General features: G+C 55.0%; 1 protein-coding gene across 1 annotated transcript; it reads right to left on the reverse strand.

Annotated features, from left to right (window-relative positions):
• Positions 1 to 3054: 3054 nt before the first annotated feature.
• PTPN2 (protein tyrosine phosphatase non-receptor type 2) lies at positions 3055 to 15598 on the reverse strand. The gene is made up of 10 exons (XM_078617745.1): positions 15111 to 15598; positions 10319 to 10409; positions 9584 to 9684; positions 8798 to 8896; positions 7771 to 7905; positions 6840 to 7049; positions 6439 to 6612; positions 5492 to 5682; positions 5278 to 5379; positions 3055 to 4850 (listed from the first exon to the last, which is right to left on the reverse strand). The coding sequence occupies exons 1-10, from the start codon at positions 15429 to 15431 to the stop codon at positions 4838 to 4840; spliced, it is 1437 nt and encodes a 478-aa protein (XP_078473871.1). The 5' UTR covers positions 15432 to 15598; the 3' UTR covers positions 3055 to 4837.
• Positions 15599 to 17567: the final 1969 nt, after the last annotated feature.

Consider the following 17567-nt stretch of genomic DNA (forward strand, 5'->3'; position numbering starts at 1 on the left):
CCAAATCGTTTTTTTGCACTGCAGAGGAGCGGCGTTTCGGTCCGGAGTGGCAGAGTCTGCAGCCATCATTCCCTCACGTGTTGACGGAAAGACGACTCGCGACGAGGTGACCATTCCGGCTCGTGGGACTTTGCGTTCCATCTCACGGTTACCGTTGTTTTGTTTACAGCGCGCGATACCGGTCGAGTGGCGCGCTTGCCGCTGCCCGCACGCGCCGCGTTGGAGCGCGGCTCCTTGCGCCGCAGCGGCGATCGACTTGAAAGTGCCTCGACTTTGTAGAGTAACGCGCGCACTTGCAGCAGCCCGCCGTGGGAGAGAGAGGCCCCGGGGGAGCGAGCGGGCCCCGGGGGAGCGAGTGGGACCTGGGGAAGGGGAGAGAGCCCCAATGTGGGTGGGCGAGGGATTGGCCCAGCACGGGTGAGGGAGACTGGGTGAGCAATGGAGACCTTGGCTGGTTGAGAGGTACTTGATTTTTTAAAAGAAATTTGCACTCCACCCATGAAAAACATGCAGCTGCTGCCATTTGTCCAAGTGCAGTGTTGATCTAAGTTTAACGAAGTAGGTTCCAGACAAGTTAATTTAATACCCAGATGGGCTGAACATTGTAATAGTACTATGTAATTTGTTGCATAACAATGTAAATCCAAATATTCAAAATAGTAAATAACACTTCTATAAAACTTGACTTTTTAAGTATTATTGGCTTAACTGACAGAGCCACTCAAAAAGCACATCTGCTCTCGGCTCCCTCCCAAGTCCTCACCGTTTTTTTTTACCGAATCTTGTCCCTGTGATGATTCCCCCTCGTGGGAACAAATTCACGACGATGAACGGGGCAGTGCGAGGCGCTCGTCACTGGAATAACATTGACGACTCGCGGGGGTGTTGAGTGATTGAGTTACATCTCGGCAACGAAAACAGAGTTTGTTGATTGGTCTATAGAGCACGCAACCTCGGGTTGTCGTGTGACACTTTGCCTATTCTAATTGGACGTTTCCATCCAAATTTGTGTTAGATTTGGTGACGGTTGCCCTAAATTCTGCCCGGTTTATCGTCGCGGCGTTCAGGTTTTAGTGGAAGAGGGACCGAGTTTTACAGGGAGCGCGCGAGCAGCGCGTGGGTTGTGAGAGGGCTGCACAGCTGGGCCTGGTCTAACCGACAGCTGGTGAGTGTGGGGACCGAATCCGCTGTGCGATATGAATTTAACGCTTTTTAAAATTCCATTTTGTTTCCGCTCGGGGCCAAACCCGTGACCCCTCTCGGGGGTTCAAGAGGCGGACCACCCCGGGGCGGCTCGGCGACGATCAACCGCGTGGGTGGCGTTGCTGAAACAGCGTGAAAGTCGAAGTGTGGGGTTTATTTTTAGTTGCGGTGATAATTAATAATGTAATTGCGTACAAAAAGTTCAAAGCAAACCGATGACTCAGTACAGTATTTAGATGCGAGCGGGGTGCGGAGGTCGCCTCCCTCTCGCACGACTCGACTGGCGTGAGGTTCAACGATCGTAGCGATTCAGCCTCTCGATGACATCCAGCACAGCGCCATTTGATTCAACGGAGAATCCCAGGCTCGGCTTCATCATCCCGGACAAAAGATGTTGATGATGCCGGGGCTGAGCCGGGTGGGTATTTGAACAGGGAGACTGCTTGGGGAAGAGTAGGTGCCGTATGCTTCACGGTCAACATTAAAAGTCCAATGACGTCTATCGCCTGAGTGGGTCATTGTGTGCTGGCGTCACGGTCCAATTGGATGATGCATTACATAGCAATCAATACTTTCCGACGCAAAATTTGGCAGGACTCTCCCTGAGAAAGAGTCATGAGACTCAGAGAGACTCTTCTGGGTAAATAGGTGTCAATATATAAATAAAATAAAAAGGCAACGTTTGTACAGTTTGCATCGCTCTCAAACGGTCATCGATTCTCACAGACGGACGATGCAACTGCTGGTCACCGAGACCGACAGGATCTCTTCCGCTGAATCGCCACACGTGTGCGTGTGTGCGTGCCTGGCGGTGCGTGCGGTGAGTCGTGTCTACTTGGAATGTTACTACGCGAGAGGCCAAAGTGGAGTGGTCACACCAACCCATTACCAACATATGCAAGTGGGGGAAAGCATCGACGCGTCGTTGGCACCCAGGGCGCAATGCCTCAGTCTATTCCTGGGAGACCGAGGGTCGGTGGCACATGAGTCGGAGTATTCACAGCCAGAGGGACCCTGGATGCGGATGCGGTGAGGAAATGTGTGCCCGGTCATCGACCCGGAGCCGGCGAGATGCAGTGCTGCTGGCGGCGTCATGATACTCTCCCCCACGCGGGCAGCATCAGCTCCACCATCGCGTCGCCCACCCTCGCCGTAGTCGCCCATGCGAGGCTCCGCTCGGAATAACAACGCGTAGTCGACCACGTGACGACGGAGATAGTTTAAAATAAAACGTCTTCACCACTTCTCCCGTCTTCGCGTCTCTCATTTCTGTCGGCGTCATTTCTTTAACTTCATCCCGATTGCGCTATCGGCATTGCGTTGTCTCTGTCCGATCCATTTGGAGCAGTGAGACCCACCCACCCACCCCCGTGTGAAGAGAACGGCCCATGGAAGCAGATATCACAGCGCTCCCTTTAACATGAAATCCATTCAAGTGACCTCTGGTCCACACAACGAAGCCCACAGGCGGATACAGTATCACACAGCTACTGTCACCTCTGGGTGGATCCACACACGTGCAGCAGCAGCGCTTTCCCACCCACTGCTACAGACAGTAATGACGGTCAAACCGATATTTTTCATTCTAGGAGCTAGAATTGAGTCAAATTAAGTGCAGAACCAAACTTGAATGTAATAAATATTTTTGCGTGCAGTCATTGGCGACCGGGCATTTGAGAACAGTTTCCTGAGTCGTAGGTGAAACCCGGACTTAAACAGAGATCTCGGTAATGGTCAGCTCAGCGCTCAGATTTAATTTGGGGTTTAGTTTCAGACAACCTTGGAGCCCGCGTCGCCACTCAACTGTGTAATGGCACCGCAATGTGATGACTGTGCAGGAGAGCGAGGGGGTGTTGTTGGAATGTTTCTTTATTTCGCAAGCATCATCCACATTTCCACCAAGAGGCTGGAACCGGGAAAGGTCCTGCGCTGGCAACACCAGGAGAACCAAGTCACACCACCACAACCAACTCTCAAACCGCAAAACAACGCACACAATCATGACATCCACACCATGTATACCATCACAACACTGAGACCACCAACTACACTCGCACCACCAATACCGCTCGCACCAGCAGGGCGCTCAAACCTGACGCAAGCGTTTGCAATCCCTGCCCTCTACAACCTGCACTGCCGTTTGCTGGGCAGCTTCACGTGCAGCAGGAGTCGCGTGCAGACCGACACGGTGCAAAAAAACACCATAGATAGCCACACGCGGGTCTTTTAAGCCTGATCCAAGGCTGGGCTTGTGTACAAGTGTGAGTGATTTAAAGTGGTGACGTCACTGCCACTTCGTGCCAAATGGCGGTTGTGATTTATAACAGGAAATCTTATTTCGTATGGCTGATGTTGATGTCGTGCAAGAGTTGGAATTTTACATCGAGGTGGTTGAGCCAGATAATTGCATCAAGAGGAGCAGAGTGGTGAACCGCGACTGTGATGAATCGGCGTTACACACCCCATGGGTCCTGTGCTGGGTGGTGACCACAGTTGCCGCACACTGCCCAGAGTTAACGTTCCATTTATGCATCATCATCAGGTATAGCCACCTCTGCCATGGCTTGTGGATGTGGCTCAAAGTTGTGGCTCAAAGTTGTGGCTCAAAGTTGTGGCCCATGAGCACATCGGCAGTGCACCGAGTCGACTGGAGACGTCGGGTCGTGGCAGCGGTTGGCGATGAGAGATCACGAGGCCAGCAGCCGCCGACACCACGGGCTGACTTGGCACGAGTCACATGACTTGTGACATCACAATACCAGTGCTTTACCATAGCACTCGCTACACTCACCACGCCGCTCGCACCACCGCTACCAAGGTTGACATGCAAACAAGCACTCGCAACACATTCCAAGATTCCCCACACGCCGCCCTTCACAGGCGACTTCACTTTCCTCACCGGGGGATAAATACCCTTCCGCACCCCGGTCCCTCCTTGCCCCCGAGCGAGGGCAGGGCCCGACTCCCCAGCCAGCACCCCGCCACTAGCCAATTCATTACCGCTAACGAGCGTGGTGACAAAACCTGAGGCCGATAGAAAAATAACACGAGTACAAAACACGGCAGTCTTGGGAACACCGCATCGCCGCACCTCGACACAGCTCCGGTCCACCCCTCTTCCATGCCGCGCCCATCAGAGGCAGAAGTCCGACTCTAGTGGTGCCCTCTCTTAGTCTGCCTGTCCGGGCAAGCTGTCAATCATTAACAAAAACACACGTGGAGCATTCACATTGCCCCGCTCTTGAAACTTGTGGCCGCGTCAAGACAGCCGCAGCAGCAGTAGCCGCAGCAGGAGGAGGAGGAGAAAGCAAAGGAGGAGGAGGATATGGAGGCAGTGGAACCTGGAGGCTTCTGCAGACCCCACACCATTGCTGCAGAAGCTCTTTGACAAAAACAGAAAAATCTCCCTTCACTTCGCCAGCTCAAGGTTCCCTGGAAGCCGCCTGTCCTCGCGGCGCGTCGCGCCCGTGGTGGCGCTTCACGCCTGTGGTGGTGCCCCGGGCCAAGCCGCTGTCGCCGCCGCTGTCGCCGCCGCTGTCACCGCCGCCACCGCCGCCAAGGTAATTCCGTTGCGTGGCGCGCATGCCACCGCCCGCCGTTGTCATGGGCCGAGTGCCGGCCGACGTAGCGAGGGCTAGGGCCGCAACCTGGGGTGGGGAGACACGCGGACACGAGAGACGCGGGGATGGCACGGTAAAAGACCAGCGGGTGTACTGGCGACGATCAACAGTGACCGTGTTCCCATTAGTGCCGAGACGACTCGTTGATTGTGGATTCATCGATTAAATATCATAATCGACAGTACGAAGTGAGGCCGATTACTCGGGCTGCTTTAACAATGGCAGCCACCCCACGTTATTTGCCAAAGGTGCGAAACCCCCTACAAACACAATCCAGCATCCCGCGCAGAAACACGCGCGTGTGCCAAGGGTGGCGTTGCACCTCGCCTGGCACAAGCGCCGTGGCGACATCACTGCCACTTGGTGGCGAATGGCGTTTGTGGTTGTTGTTTGGGGTGGCGGTTTGGGCGGGGCAGGGAGGGAAAGCGAAGAGGAGGGCCACTGCTGGACGCACCTCTTACAACTGCTCTCTCCCCCATCGTCGTCCGGAAGCTGCAGAGGAGGAGAATCCGACTTCCGCTTGAGGCTCTTGCTCTCCGCGTCACTCGCATCGTCCCTTCACAAGCAGAGAGGAATGCGGCAACATTAGTCGAGTCGCCCTCACGAACGTCTCTGGGGTAGTGAAGAGAAATGGGAGGTGAGGGCGGGGAGGTTATAAGAAACCTCACCTTTGCCGCTCATCATCCTCCCTTGGGGCCGCCCTCTCCACCGCACCATGTGACCACCACGTGACCCCGGCATTGTCGGCTTCACCCGTGGCGCCACCGGCCTCGCCGTCGCTGCCCCGCACAGCCACGGTTGCCAGCGCCTGCTCTCCCAACCGTTCTCCCTCCGCTCCCTCAGCTCCACACTCCTCCTCCTTTCAGCAAGTAAAATTATGACATTCACATTTGGTATTTGTGCCATTCTTAAAGCGCGAGGCTATCACAAAGGAAGGTTCCTCATTTGAGTAACTTGCAGAGGTGGGACAAAGTCATTGTTATGCAAGTCCAAGTCGAGTCGCAAGTCATCAAATTCATGACTCGAGTCTGACTCGAGTCCAAGTCACATGACTCGAGTCCACATCTCATAGGTGGGACAAAGTCATTGTTATGCAAGTCCAAGTCGAGTCGCAAGTCATCAAATTCATGACTCGAGTCTGACTCGAGTCCAAGTCACATGACTCGAGTCCACACCTCTGGTAACTTGCGAGTGAAGATTTCGAATTTGGAAATTTTGGAGCCCGATACCGGCACACATCGCCTTCCACGTTTCAAATAATGTGACGGGATCTGTAACGTCCGCTGTGTGGCACACAGTGCGCTGTAGCATTCATGGTTAATACACCCGCGGTATTAACCAGGGCAGCCGAGAGGCTCGATCCGCGATCCTCTGCAAGATGCGGCAATCGCGTGCCCGCTCGGCCCATGCGACCTGCAACCGGCCAGGTGGGGAGAATGACACCGCATTCCCAGCGAACGAAGCAAATGCAACACGTGAGGCCGTGGCATCACGCATGTTCATCCTTTACCCGGCAGCGGCCGGGTAAAGGTGGAGAAAACACACAGTGAGCGGGGTCAAGGGTTGTGTTTTGCCAATCCTATTTTTCCAAGAAAATTACGGAGAGATTCGGCACCTCAGGCAGAACCGCCGCTGCTGATGGCAGGGCGGCGCGCGCGCCCTCCAGGATGGCCAGATAGGAGAAGCGGAGCTGCTCGGGCGTCTGGATGAGCCCCATGCGCGCGTGCCGCATCTGCAGCAGCACCTGGCGCACATCCGGGGGGACGAGACCCTCGCGCGTGCCCTCCACCTGTGGGAGAGACGCGCCGACGCGCCCCGGCTTCCGGTGAAAAAAAGAGGACATTTCGCCCATTGACATACATCGACGAATCATTTCACTCGGTCATTACGTAACACGAACTTAACGCTGCCTCGCCGCTCGCTTCATCGCTCGCTCGCCGATCGAGGCCGGGCCGAGACGCCAGCGAAGCCGCGCGTGTCACGGCAGAGCCGGCGCCGGCCCATCTCGCGTCGTACCAGCGCCAGGCACGTGTCCACCAGGCAGAACGTCCCCGAGCGGCCGATCCCGGCGCTGCAGTGCACGACCAGCGGCCCGAGCTCCGGCGACAGCGACGCCGAGGCCCTGACCCGGAAGAGGAAGTCGAGGAAGTGCGTGGGGGATTCTGGGACTCCAAAGTCGGGCCACTTGGTGTAGTGGAAGTGCAGAACCGTCCGAGTCTCTTTGGTCTGCATGGGGAAAACCGTGACGTGGGCGTTGACTCACTCGCCAGCCACGGTGGGGGCAGCGCCGCCGTGGCCGACCGGGAGCGCGCTCGGCACTTATTGCGGAGGTTTGCGGTTCAGGCCCCGTGGCCGCCCCGGTTAATACTGTGAGTGCAGTTACCATAAATACTACGCGCCATCTGCTTCACACTGAACATTAAAGACCCTGCAATGTTATGCACCGTAGAGGAGGCCGCGTGTGCCAGCATCACCATGAGAACCACTTTACCATATTTGCAACTACAACTTGCAACTGTGGTTTAATTGTGAATTTGCAAGTGTAATTTATCCTCTCTCTAGAAATTTGTACTGTTTCTGTAATTGTTTTCACGCATTATTCTCTTGTTCAAGTTCACGTGTGATTTTTTAAATGTATCCCTCAATGTAACTTCTCCTGTAATTTTTGCATACACATACACACATGCACGCACACAAAGATCCCCTGTATAGCCTTAACAGACTGTTGTGGCAAGTGCTGTTAGCGAGCACCTGTGAAGGCCAGAAAGGCACACGAGCAGGTACTCATTTGAGGCTAAGGGAGGCCCAGGACCAGTTCAGATAATCGGCACTGTTGGCCGTGAGCGAGAATCAAACTCGGGTGGCCAGGTTCGTGGTGCAGCGCGTTAATCGCTACACTACTGCTCCCCACACACACACACACACACGAGCGAACACATGCACGCACCGGCAGGAAGTGTAGCTGGAGCTCGCGGACGGTGAAGAAGGGCGTGCGCTCCTCGCCCAGCAGCGTGACGACCGGGGAGTCGCGGAAGCTCTTGGGTGCGTCCCTCCGCTTGGGCCAGTACTGCTCACACTTTTTCTGAGCACGCAACATGCAAGGAGCGGTGGGGCACAGACGGCCACGATTAACTGCAGCCATAGTGAGCCATGGCCTATCCACTGCCGGACGTAGGCCTTCCCACACCGCGGCCATACATTAGTTGAGTTTAAGCCGATTACTTGGCTGAAACTTATAATATAATCAACGAAATTGCGTTGTGGCCGATTACTCAGGCCACTTAAACCCCCTCCCCTTCCACCCGCACCCCAGAAGCCCCGCACACCACCTCCCATCCAGTGACATGCGTGGGAACAAAATCGAGCCACTCGTATGCGTGTCGTTCGTGTCTATCTGATAAGTTAAGCCATCGGAAGATTAATCGATTACTCAAACAATCTCAAGTGTAGCCCGGCTGTACGATCAACGGTCCACTCTGCCCAGTAGTTCGGTGGATCGTTGCAATACAGGATAATCCTGGGATCAAGGATAATTACAGCCGCGTTGCCACACGAGATTACAGTCACAAATACATTGCACTTCCAATCAATAATTATAAATGACACGATCACAAACTGGAACGGACCCCAAGTTGTATTCAGTGTTGCGGCGGCCTCTAGTGGTCACAGGGGTTAGGGGAACTCGTTACATCGAACCGACAAGGAGTTTAAAAACAATTGAGTTGACAAAATCGAGCCGCTCATATGCGCATCGTGAGCTGGAGATGGTATGGCAGCCAAAGGAAGGAGCACGGCTCTGAGATGACAACCAGCGCCAAGATGGAGCGCTGAGACCACACTGAGTTCATGCGCCACAGCGAGATGAATTGTGGTGTCGCAGGCGACGGCGTGGGAAGGCCTTTGTCCAGCAGTGGAAAGACCGTGGCTCACTACGATGAGGATGACGACGAGCAGTAAATGGGCGCGCGTCTCACCACGTTATTCTCTACCGTGCGGTTCAGCATCACGATGGCACGAGAATTCTGCTCCCACACCATCTGCCAGAAGTGTCCGCACGTGTTGGGCAGTGGGGCCTGCGGGCACAGGGCAGGGGACGGGGCGGGAGGGAAAGGTGGCACATCCCACGAACGAACGCAGCTGGCGGACCTGGTCGTACCCCATAGCCCAGGAGGCAGCGTTGCCAACCCATCGAGTTTGTCGCCAGGCCGAGCAAAACGTCCGGGTTTCCCGAGTGACAGCGTTGCCACGAACATGACGCAGATGCGCGAGTGATTCGAGGTGTGTGTGAGGCATTCCTGTATCGGTTCACCGTGAGCAAAACTCAGCAAACTGTCTAGCGGTTTGGGAAGCGATGGCCTGGTGGTTCCCGTGCTGCGCTATGAACCCGGCGACCCGAGTTCGATTCCCGCTCACGGCCAACATCGGTGACAAATATCTGAACTGGTCCTAGGTGTCTCCTAGCTCGAATCAGCCTTATGTGAGTACTTGGTGTAGCGTGTATCAAAAAATTTGCACTGGGGAGCCAAAGGCGGCCGGGTGTGGTGCTGGCCACCCACCCCCTTAGATGCTAAGCGAGCAGCACTTGCACCAAGTCTTTGTCTAGCGGTGGTATTGTTGACGACTTGGTAGCGTCTATCCATCGACCCCCAGCGACTGCTTGAGGTGAGCTTGTCGGCTCTGGGCTTTAAGGGGTGGGCACCACCGCCGGGTGGTTCACCCAGTGGCGACCCCAGGTGGGATTGACCTGACCTAGTGGTCACCTGTGCCAGAATGTAGCTGCGTTGAGCTTGTGGCACCTGCACCAGGCTGGCGTTGATGTAGTCGCCATCTCCACTCTGCAGCCGCACGCGGCTGTGGTCAACTGGAGGGGGGGGGGGGGGGTGGAGGTCACAGTTGTAATCATAAGGTAATGCATGTGTGCTGTGTGTGCCGTATGTGCAAGCACATACGGTACACACACATACACCGATGACAGATTGCCCATGTAGCCTACACAGGATGTCGGGTCAAGTGTTATCCATGATAACCTATGAAGGCCTGCACGGTACATGAAGGGGTGGGTGGGTGGTTTACAGGACAGATCCAGGTGTTATGCATTGACTGAGATGATGTTTGATGGATGCGGCACCTGTGCCACCCCACTAACAATAACGTCAACTTGTAACGCACCGCGCAATATTTGCTCGCTCTCGAACAGTGAAAAGGACTCAGAGGCGTGTGGAGGAACCACAGAGAAGCAGCAAGGCAGGAGTCACGATGCGAGCCGGCGCACTAATATGAACATGTTTTCAGCGAGTTAAGGAGTGTTTGCATGTAGGAGGAAACCGTAGTACATGGAAAAAACCCACGCATGCGTGGGGCAAGAACACACCATCCCATACAGATGGAACAGGTGAGGACCACAGCGCTGGGATACAGGCAGCCACATACAAGGGGGCTACTGGGGCCTGGCTCGTAGCGCCGTGCGAGCGGCGACGCCCCGCGCGTCCACTCACAGGGGCTGACGTCACGATAGCGGTTGCGCCGGCTGTTCTCAGGCCGCTTGGCGGCCTTGTAGGGACAGGCGGCAGACTCCTCGCGCAGCTCCTGCCGATAGCACGGGGCGGGGGGGCGCGGGGGTAGAGAGCGGAGGCGGTGGTGTGAGGAGCGTGGAAGGGCAAGGGTAATCACGTTTCGAAACAAGGCATCGAATAAACTCCCCATCAAACTGGGACGACGACTTCTTAGTACGACGATTCTCAAGTCTCACCGCGAGGATTCTTCAGTCTCACCCACGATCCTTCACGTGTCCATCAGTTGGAATCTCTGCCTGTCCAATCCCTCGCTACCAGCTCAGTGCGACGATGGCACAAACCCATGCCAATGCGAATGCCACCGCGGCGCTACTACTACTATAACCGCGCGGCCGTTTCATGGGAGCATTTCTGCGAAACGGTTGAGCGCAGGATTCCTGGAACCCGGGTGGTGTCTTGGCACTCCGCGGCTGGGAGGCTCGTGACGGAGGGGAACACAAATAACAATTCCTTCATACGGGAGGGGGGCGAGGCCCTGCTGGGACCAGGAGCCTCCTTCTCAGAGGAAGTGCCGCGTCGGGACATACACCTCGCACTTTCGTCAAACAAGCTGGTTCTAGCATGACGAAGAATAACACTTCACGTGATGCTTCACAATGCCAATGATTATTACGAATATCCACTTTCTTGTTCGCTCCAAGCTACACCGCGGTCATTAATAATTATATTCTTTATTCTATAAAGTGCCTTTCATATCGAAATATCTCAAAGCAATTTACATAAAAAAACGACCCATGACTCACATCAATTATCGGGCTCAAGAATCCATGTGAGTCGTGAAGAGACCGTGAAAAAGTGTTACAGCCTCCACTCTTCGCACACAAAATCTCGCGCAAATAACATTATTATTATTATCGTTATTATAATTACATCATTGGTAGACCATGTAAAACCAAACGTTTTGGCTCTTTACACTTTTCCGGGAAATCGATAATTTTCCTCAGTCGAGACGACTCAGACTTTATCCCCGGGGACACAGCAAAGTCGGTATCTGTTGTTCGTTGTGAGATAACAATTTCACCCCGACCGCGACGTAGGCTCCAACCACAGCCTACGAGAATGCATGGGGGGAGACTTAGTCCCTCACTTACCAACTCAACCAAAAAGCGCACGCGTTAATGTGCTCAACCAAAGGAGGGGGAGCAGCGGTAAAGGGGGAGACCTGAATGGCAAAGGAGGGGGGGGGGGGGAGAAAGGGTTGTGCGATGAAAAAAAATTGTGCCGATGGAAGAGATGGCCAAAATGATGTCCACCTAATGCTTTTTGTCCAGCCTTGTCGCACCCGGCCCTGGAATGTCCCACTCACACCACCACCACCCCCGTTGCCATCATCCCTTCCATGTGTGATGCATCCTGGCTGAGCCCACTTTTCTCAACGGCCGAGATGTTGGTGTCTCTATCTTGCACGTCTTCTCAATTCCAAGTTTCCCTCATGGTGGAACTCCCAGCGTGCATGCTCTCCACGCTTCACTGCGAAGCGAAGCTCTCTCGTGACCTCTGCCATAGGCTGCGTTTCAAGTCCACGTCATGGCAGCCAAAATGCCCCGATTGAGAACATGCATCTATCGGAGTGTTGGTATGTCACTTTTCATTCATGCGTCGTCGTCGTAATCATCAGCCATGCTCTATCCACTGCTGCATGAAGTCCTCTCCAAGGCGCCGCCACCTCTCACAATCCAGCGATGTAACAATCAACTGAACAACCTGGACGTAAATGATTTTGTCGCTGTTTTTTTATTTCTCGTGTGATTAGTTTATGGCCGTTTTACACCTTCTTTGTTCGTTGTGTAATATTCCTAAAGGACCCTATACTCGTTATCTGCAATGTTGATGTTTTTGTCTTTGTCTTTGTTCCCGCTACTGTGCTCACCCACCACAGATCTCCCTTGTAAAATAGCAGAGAAACTAGTTAAACAGGATCATCTCTGAAGAAAAAAAATCAAATAAACTCAAAACTGAAAGTCTTGAGAACGTCACAGGATCTTTACCACCTCCATGTCAATGCACCCACAGTAGTAACCAGAGCAGCCCTTGGAATCGAACCGTGATCCTCTGCAAGATGTGGCAATTGCGCGACCGCTCGGCCCGTGGGACTCGCAACTGGCCACGTCAGGAGAATGACACCGCAATCCGAGGGGAGGAAGAAGTGCGCAACGTGCGATGCCGTGGCAAGTTGCAGCACGAGTGTTCAACGTTGCAGCACGCGAATTCAAGCGAATAAGGAGTGGCATCCGGGTAAACGGGGAGAGCATGCAGAGTGAGGGGGGGTCAAGGGTCGCACGGTTGGCTAATCCGACTTTTCCAAGAATCTCACAGAAAGATTCCTGGCGATGATGATACCGGAATTCGACCACAAACGTCTGCCTGTCACACACGCAACCACCTCATCCATTGAGACAACAGCCACACAACAAAAACCACGCACAACCGCCTGCCTGTCACACGCACACACGCCAACCGACGGAACAAGCGTGCACACGCATCAATCACAGTCATCATTAACCCCAACTAAGACGGTGGTCTGGGAAAGTGTTAAGTGAGCACCAATGCTGTCTCATCCCTGTGCTCGGCCAATTGATTCGCAAGCAGGCGATTCGATGAGTGTCTCGAGCCTTAATAATCGATATTAAATCGATGCGTCGGTTCACTGATCCTGCATCAGGACACCATCACGGTTGACACTAGTTATTGCACTACAGCTCCAGCACAGGTCGAGTTAAAGGGATTTCCTGATCAAATGAGCAGCCCTGCGCCGGTGGTGGAAAATCCACATTCCTATGGCGGGGACGAGTCTATCCACAGGACAACCACTGTTGATTTTCCGACAGAGTGATTATAGAATTATTTCCCCCGGAGGGAGGGAGGGAGGAATGATAGATGGGCAGAGTCAACCCCCCTTCACCACCACGAACCAGGATTTTGGACTCACAACCTTCAGCCGATTTCCCTGTGTAACTATAGTAGATTCTTACATTGAACAGTGAAGTGAATAACATCTAACTTTATTGTTAAAAAGTAGAAACATAAGAATAGGTTTTACCCTTTCCGGCAATAAATCAGGTGTCAAGATGTTCAGACACCAATTAGATACCTTTTGCAAGGCGTAGTCTGCATTAACCCACACATACGTGTGGCAAAACATGCATGTTTGACACCTTGAACAAGGTATCTATTTGGTATTTGAACATCTTAACACCTCTTTTATTGTCATGAAGGGTAACACCCTATTCTGATTTTTCATCATTTTGGATGTTGGCAAAAAAGGTCCCATAGATGTAACTTTATTATGTCTGTGTTTGTTAAACTTGAACACACGAATTGGTGAGCAATTACGGGGAATGTGACACGGGGCAGCCCCTCCCCCCGCCCCCCACTGGCGTCAACTTCCTCTACCTCGAATCTCGGTTTCTCCACACAAATGTAGCTCGACTTGAAATCACCCCAAAGAGCAAAAACAAAACTCGGCACACCCGTCAGTAACACTTAAAACGAGCGAGTATATACCGGGCGACGTTTCGGGCAAATGGGCCTTCGCAGCAGCAGCACACTGAGAGGCCACACAGGAAGAAGAGGAGTGTTGTTGACACTATGTAGTCAACTACGGTAGGAGTCTGGGCTCCTTCAGTGGAGGAGGAACAGAAAAACTCCACGAATTCTCTCCTGAAGCTCTCTCGTCGTGGCTGGCAGCCTTCCTGAACGTATTGCCGTCGTGCGCAAGATCGAATAGACACGGAATGTGTTCAAGTCTCCGTGTTAATTTGTGCTCGTGCACCACTGTCCACACAAGAGCCGCAACATCACGAGATCATTAGACAAATGTAAAGTGTGAGAGTCAACAGATGTGACTGCATTCGCCAACCTACCGAGTTAAAATACGTTTAGCACGTGGCAATGCCACCGCAGTGCACACATGTAACGAGTGATAGTGAACACAGGTAACCAGTTACATGTCACGAGTTACATGTAACGAGTGATAGTGAACAATGTAACTCATTACATGTAACTCATTACATGTAACATGTAACTCGTTTTAAGTAACGAGGGGGGGTGCAGTGATGAGGTGGTTGAGGGATTCCTCAGTGGCCGGATAATCGAGGCCCCGGATGAGTCACTGCGACCCCCTCCCCCAGCCCCCCCCCCCCCCCTGGTCCCCTCTGCTCCACAGAAGTTGTCATCGGGTCCCCTTTAGTGCCCCTCGGGGTCGTGTCCCCTCGGGGTCGGGTCCCCTCACGTCTCCTTTGGACCCCTCGGGGTCTTAACCGGCCACCTTTAGCGATCCCAGGTGTCCTCGTGGTCCCCTGTCCACTCCACCCCGTACCTGGTCCCCTGTCTATCATCCCCAGGTTCCCTTTCAGGCACCCCGGGTCCCCACTGGTCCTCGATACCCTCTGGAAACGCGCGGTACACGCCCCCCCCCCCCCCTCAGGTCTCCTCTCAGTCAACTCGGAGTATCTCCGATTCGCCTCAGAATCGGGACCCTCTAGCCCCCTTCCAGGTCCCCGCGAGGTACCGCAGCTCCCCCCAGGTCCCCTGCAAGTCCCCGCTGGTCCCCGCGAGGTACCGCAGCTCCCCCCAGGTCCCCTGCAAGTCCCCGCTGGTCCCCGCGAGGTACCGCAGCTCCCCCCAGGTCCCCTGCAAGTCCCCGCTGGTCCCCGCGAGGTACCGCAGCTCCCCCCAGGTCCCCTGCAAGTCCCCGCTGGTCCCCGCGAGGTACCTGGTAGACGCGGCTCCACTCGCCCGTCACGTCGATCGCGCGGAATTCCTGCTCCATGGCGCAGGGAGACGACGCCGCTGCCGCCGGGCGGAGAGTCGACCTCGCGGAGCCCCAAATCCGCGGCTGCGGGGTCCCAGAGTCCCCATTGTGGGCCCCGTGGGGGGCCCCGTGGGGGGCCCCGTGGGGGGCCCCGTGGGGGGCCTCGTGGGGGGTCCCGTGGGGGGCCCCGTGGGGGTCCGGGTCCCGTTCCCGCACGGGGACGCGCGGCGCCGCCACCGCTTCCATAGCCGGCCTCAGCCCCCGCCGGGCCGTACTGCGCATGCGCGCGAGGGGGGGATGGGGGGGCTCCCCCCATACTCATCCCCCCCAGCCCCGCCCCTTTCGTTCCGGGAATTGAGAGTAACTTAGTACTGAAGTCACCATGAGGGAGTGAGTGTGAGGGGTGAGTGTGTGTGAGGGGTGAGGGGGTGAGGGGTGAGTGTGTGAGGGGTGAGTGAGGGGGGGAGGGGGTGAGGGGTGAGGGGGTGAGTGTGTGAGGGGTGAGGGGGTGAGTGTGTGAGGGGGTGAGTGTGTGAGGGGGTGAGTGTGTGAGGGGGTGAGTGTGTGAGGGAGTGAGTGTGTGAGGGGTGAGGGGGTGAGGGGGTGAGTGTGTGTGAGGGGTGAGGGGGTGAGTGTGTGAGGGGGTGAGGGGGTGAGTGTGTGAGGGGTGAGGGGGTGAGGGGGTGAGTGTGTGTGAGGGAGTGTGTGAGGGGTGAGGGGGTGAGTGTGTGATGAGTGAGTGTGTGAGGGGTGAGGGGGGGAGGGGGTGAGTGTGTGTGAGGGGGTGAGTGTGTGTGAGGGAGTGTGTGAGGGGTGAGGGGGTGAGGGGGGGAGTGTGTGAGGGGGTGAGTGTGTGAGGGGTGAGGGGGTGAGTGTGTGAGGGGGTGAGTGTGTGAGGGGTGAGGGGGTGAGTGTGTGAGGGGTGAGGGGGTGAGGGTTTAGGGGGGAGGGAGTGTGAGTGAGTGTGTGAGGGGTTAGGGTGTGAGTGTGTGATGAGTGAGTGTGTGATGAGTGAGTGTGTGAAAGATTAGGGGGTGAGTGAGTATGTGAGTGTGTGAGGGGTTAGGGGGTGAGTGTGAGGGGTTAGGGGGTGAGTGTGTGATGAGTGAGTGTGTGAGAGGTTAGGGGGTGAGTATGTGAGTGTGTGAGGGGTTAGGGGGTGAGTGTGAGGGAGGGAGTGTGAGGGAGGGGTTAGGGGGTGAGTGTGTGTGAGGGAGTGTGTGAGTGAGTGTGTGAGGGAGGGAGTGTGAGGGGTTAGGTGTGAGTGTGATGAGTGAGTATGTGTGTGAGGGGTGAGTGTGTGAGGGGTTAGGGAGTGAGTGTGTGAGTGAGTGTGTGAGGGAGGGAGTGTGAGGGAGGGAGTGAGTGTGATGAGTGAGTGTGTGAGGGGTGAGGGATGTGTGAGTGAAGGGTTAGGGGGTGAGTGTGTGTGTAGGGTTAGGGTGTAAGTGTGTGAGGGAGTGTGAGGGAGTGTGAGGGGTTAGTGAGTGAGTGTGATGAGTGAGTGAGGGGTTAGGGGGTGAGTGTGTGAGTGTGAGAGAGGGAGTGTGTGAGGGAATGAGTGTGATGAGTGTGTGTGTAGGGTTAGGGTGTAAGTGTGTGAGGGAGTGTGAGGGGTTAGTGAGTGAGTGTGATGAGGGGTTAGGGGGTGCGTGTGTGAAGGAGTGAGTGTGTGAGTGTGAGGGAGGGAGTGTGTGAGGGAATGAGTGAGTGTGATGAGTGTGTGTGTGAGGGGTTAGGGAATGAGTGTGATGAGTGAGTGAGGGCTTAGGGGTGAGTGTGTGAGGGGTTAGGGGGTGAGTGAGTGTGTGAAGGAGTGAGTGTGTGAAGTGTTAGGGGGTGAGTGTGTGAGTGAGTGTGTGAGGGGTTAGGGGTGAGTGTGTGAGGGAACGAGTTAGTGTGATGGGGTTGGCACAGCTGGTGCATCTGCCAGTCACCTCAGATAATCCCATGGCACATCTCTGGGTGTGTTCCGCTGTGGCGACGTCAGCATCACTTGGTGATGAACGGCGGTTGTTGTTTGAGTGCGGAGTGTGAGAGGGGTTAGGGCAGGGGTCGGCAACCTACGGCTCCGGAGCCGCATGCGGCTCTTTACGGGCTGCTTCTTGACGATATGTACGTATGTACATAGATGCATTGCGGCTCTTGAAATACTGAATTTTGTACCGAATTGGAAAGAAATGGCTCTTCTTGTTATTTTGGTTGCCGACCCCTGGGTTAGGGGGTGAGTGTGTGTGAGTGGGTGAGTGTGAGAGGGGTTAGGGGGTGAGTGTGTGTGAGTGGGTGAGTGTGAGGGGGGTTAGGGGGTGAGTGTGTGTGAGTGGGTGAGTGTGAGAGGGGTTAGGGGGTGAGTGTGTGTGAGTGGGTGAGTGTGAGGGGGGTGAGTGTGTGTGAGTGTGAGAGGGGTTAGGGGGTGTG

The sequence above is a fragment of the Lampetra planeri genome, chromosome 54 (assembly GCF_965212315.1).
Source record: "Lampetra planeri chromosome 54, kcLamPlan1.2.h2, whole genome shotgun sequence".
Classification (NCBI taxonomy): Eukaryota; Metazoa; Chordata; class Hyperoartia; order Petromyzontiformes; family Petromyzontidae; genus Lampetra; species Lampetra planeri.

Excerpts from the sequence above, each read along its gene's own strand:
- PTPN2 (XM_078617745.1), bottom strand. The coding sequence starts at position 15,431 with ATGCGCAGTACGGCCCGGCGGGGGCTGAGGCCGGCTATGGAAGCGGTG. Across the intron at positions 9,685-10,318 it reads CTATCGTGACGTCAGCCCCT|TTGACCACAGCCGCGTGCGG; the intron begins GTGAGTGGACGC and ends CCCCCCCTCCAG. Across the intron at positions 5,683-6,438 it reads CAGCGGCGGTTCTGCCTGAG|GAGGAGGAGTGTGGAGCTGA; the intron begins GTGCCGAATCTC and ends ACTTGCTGAAAG.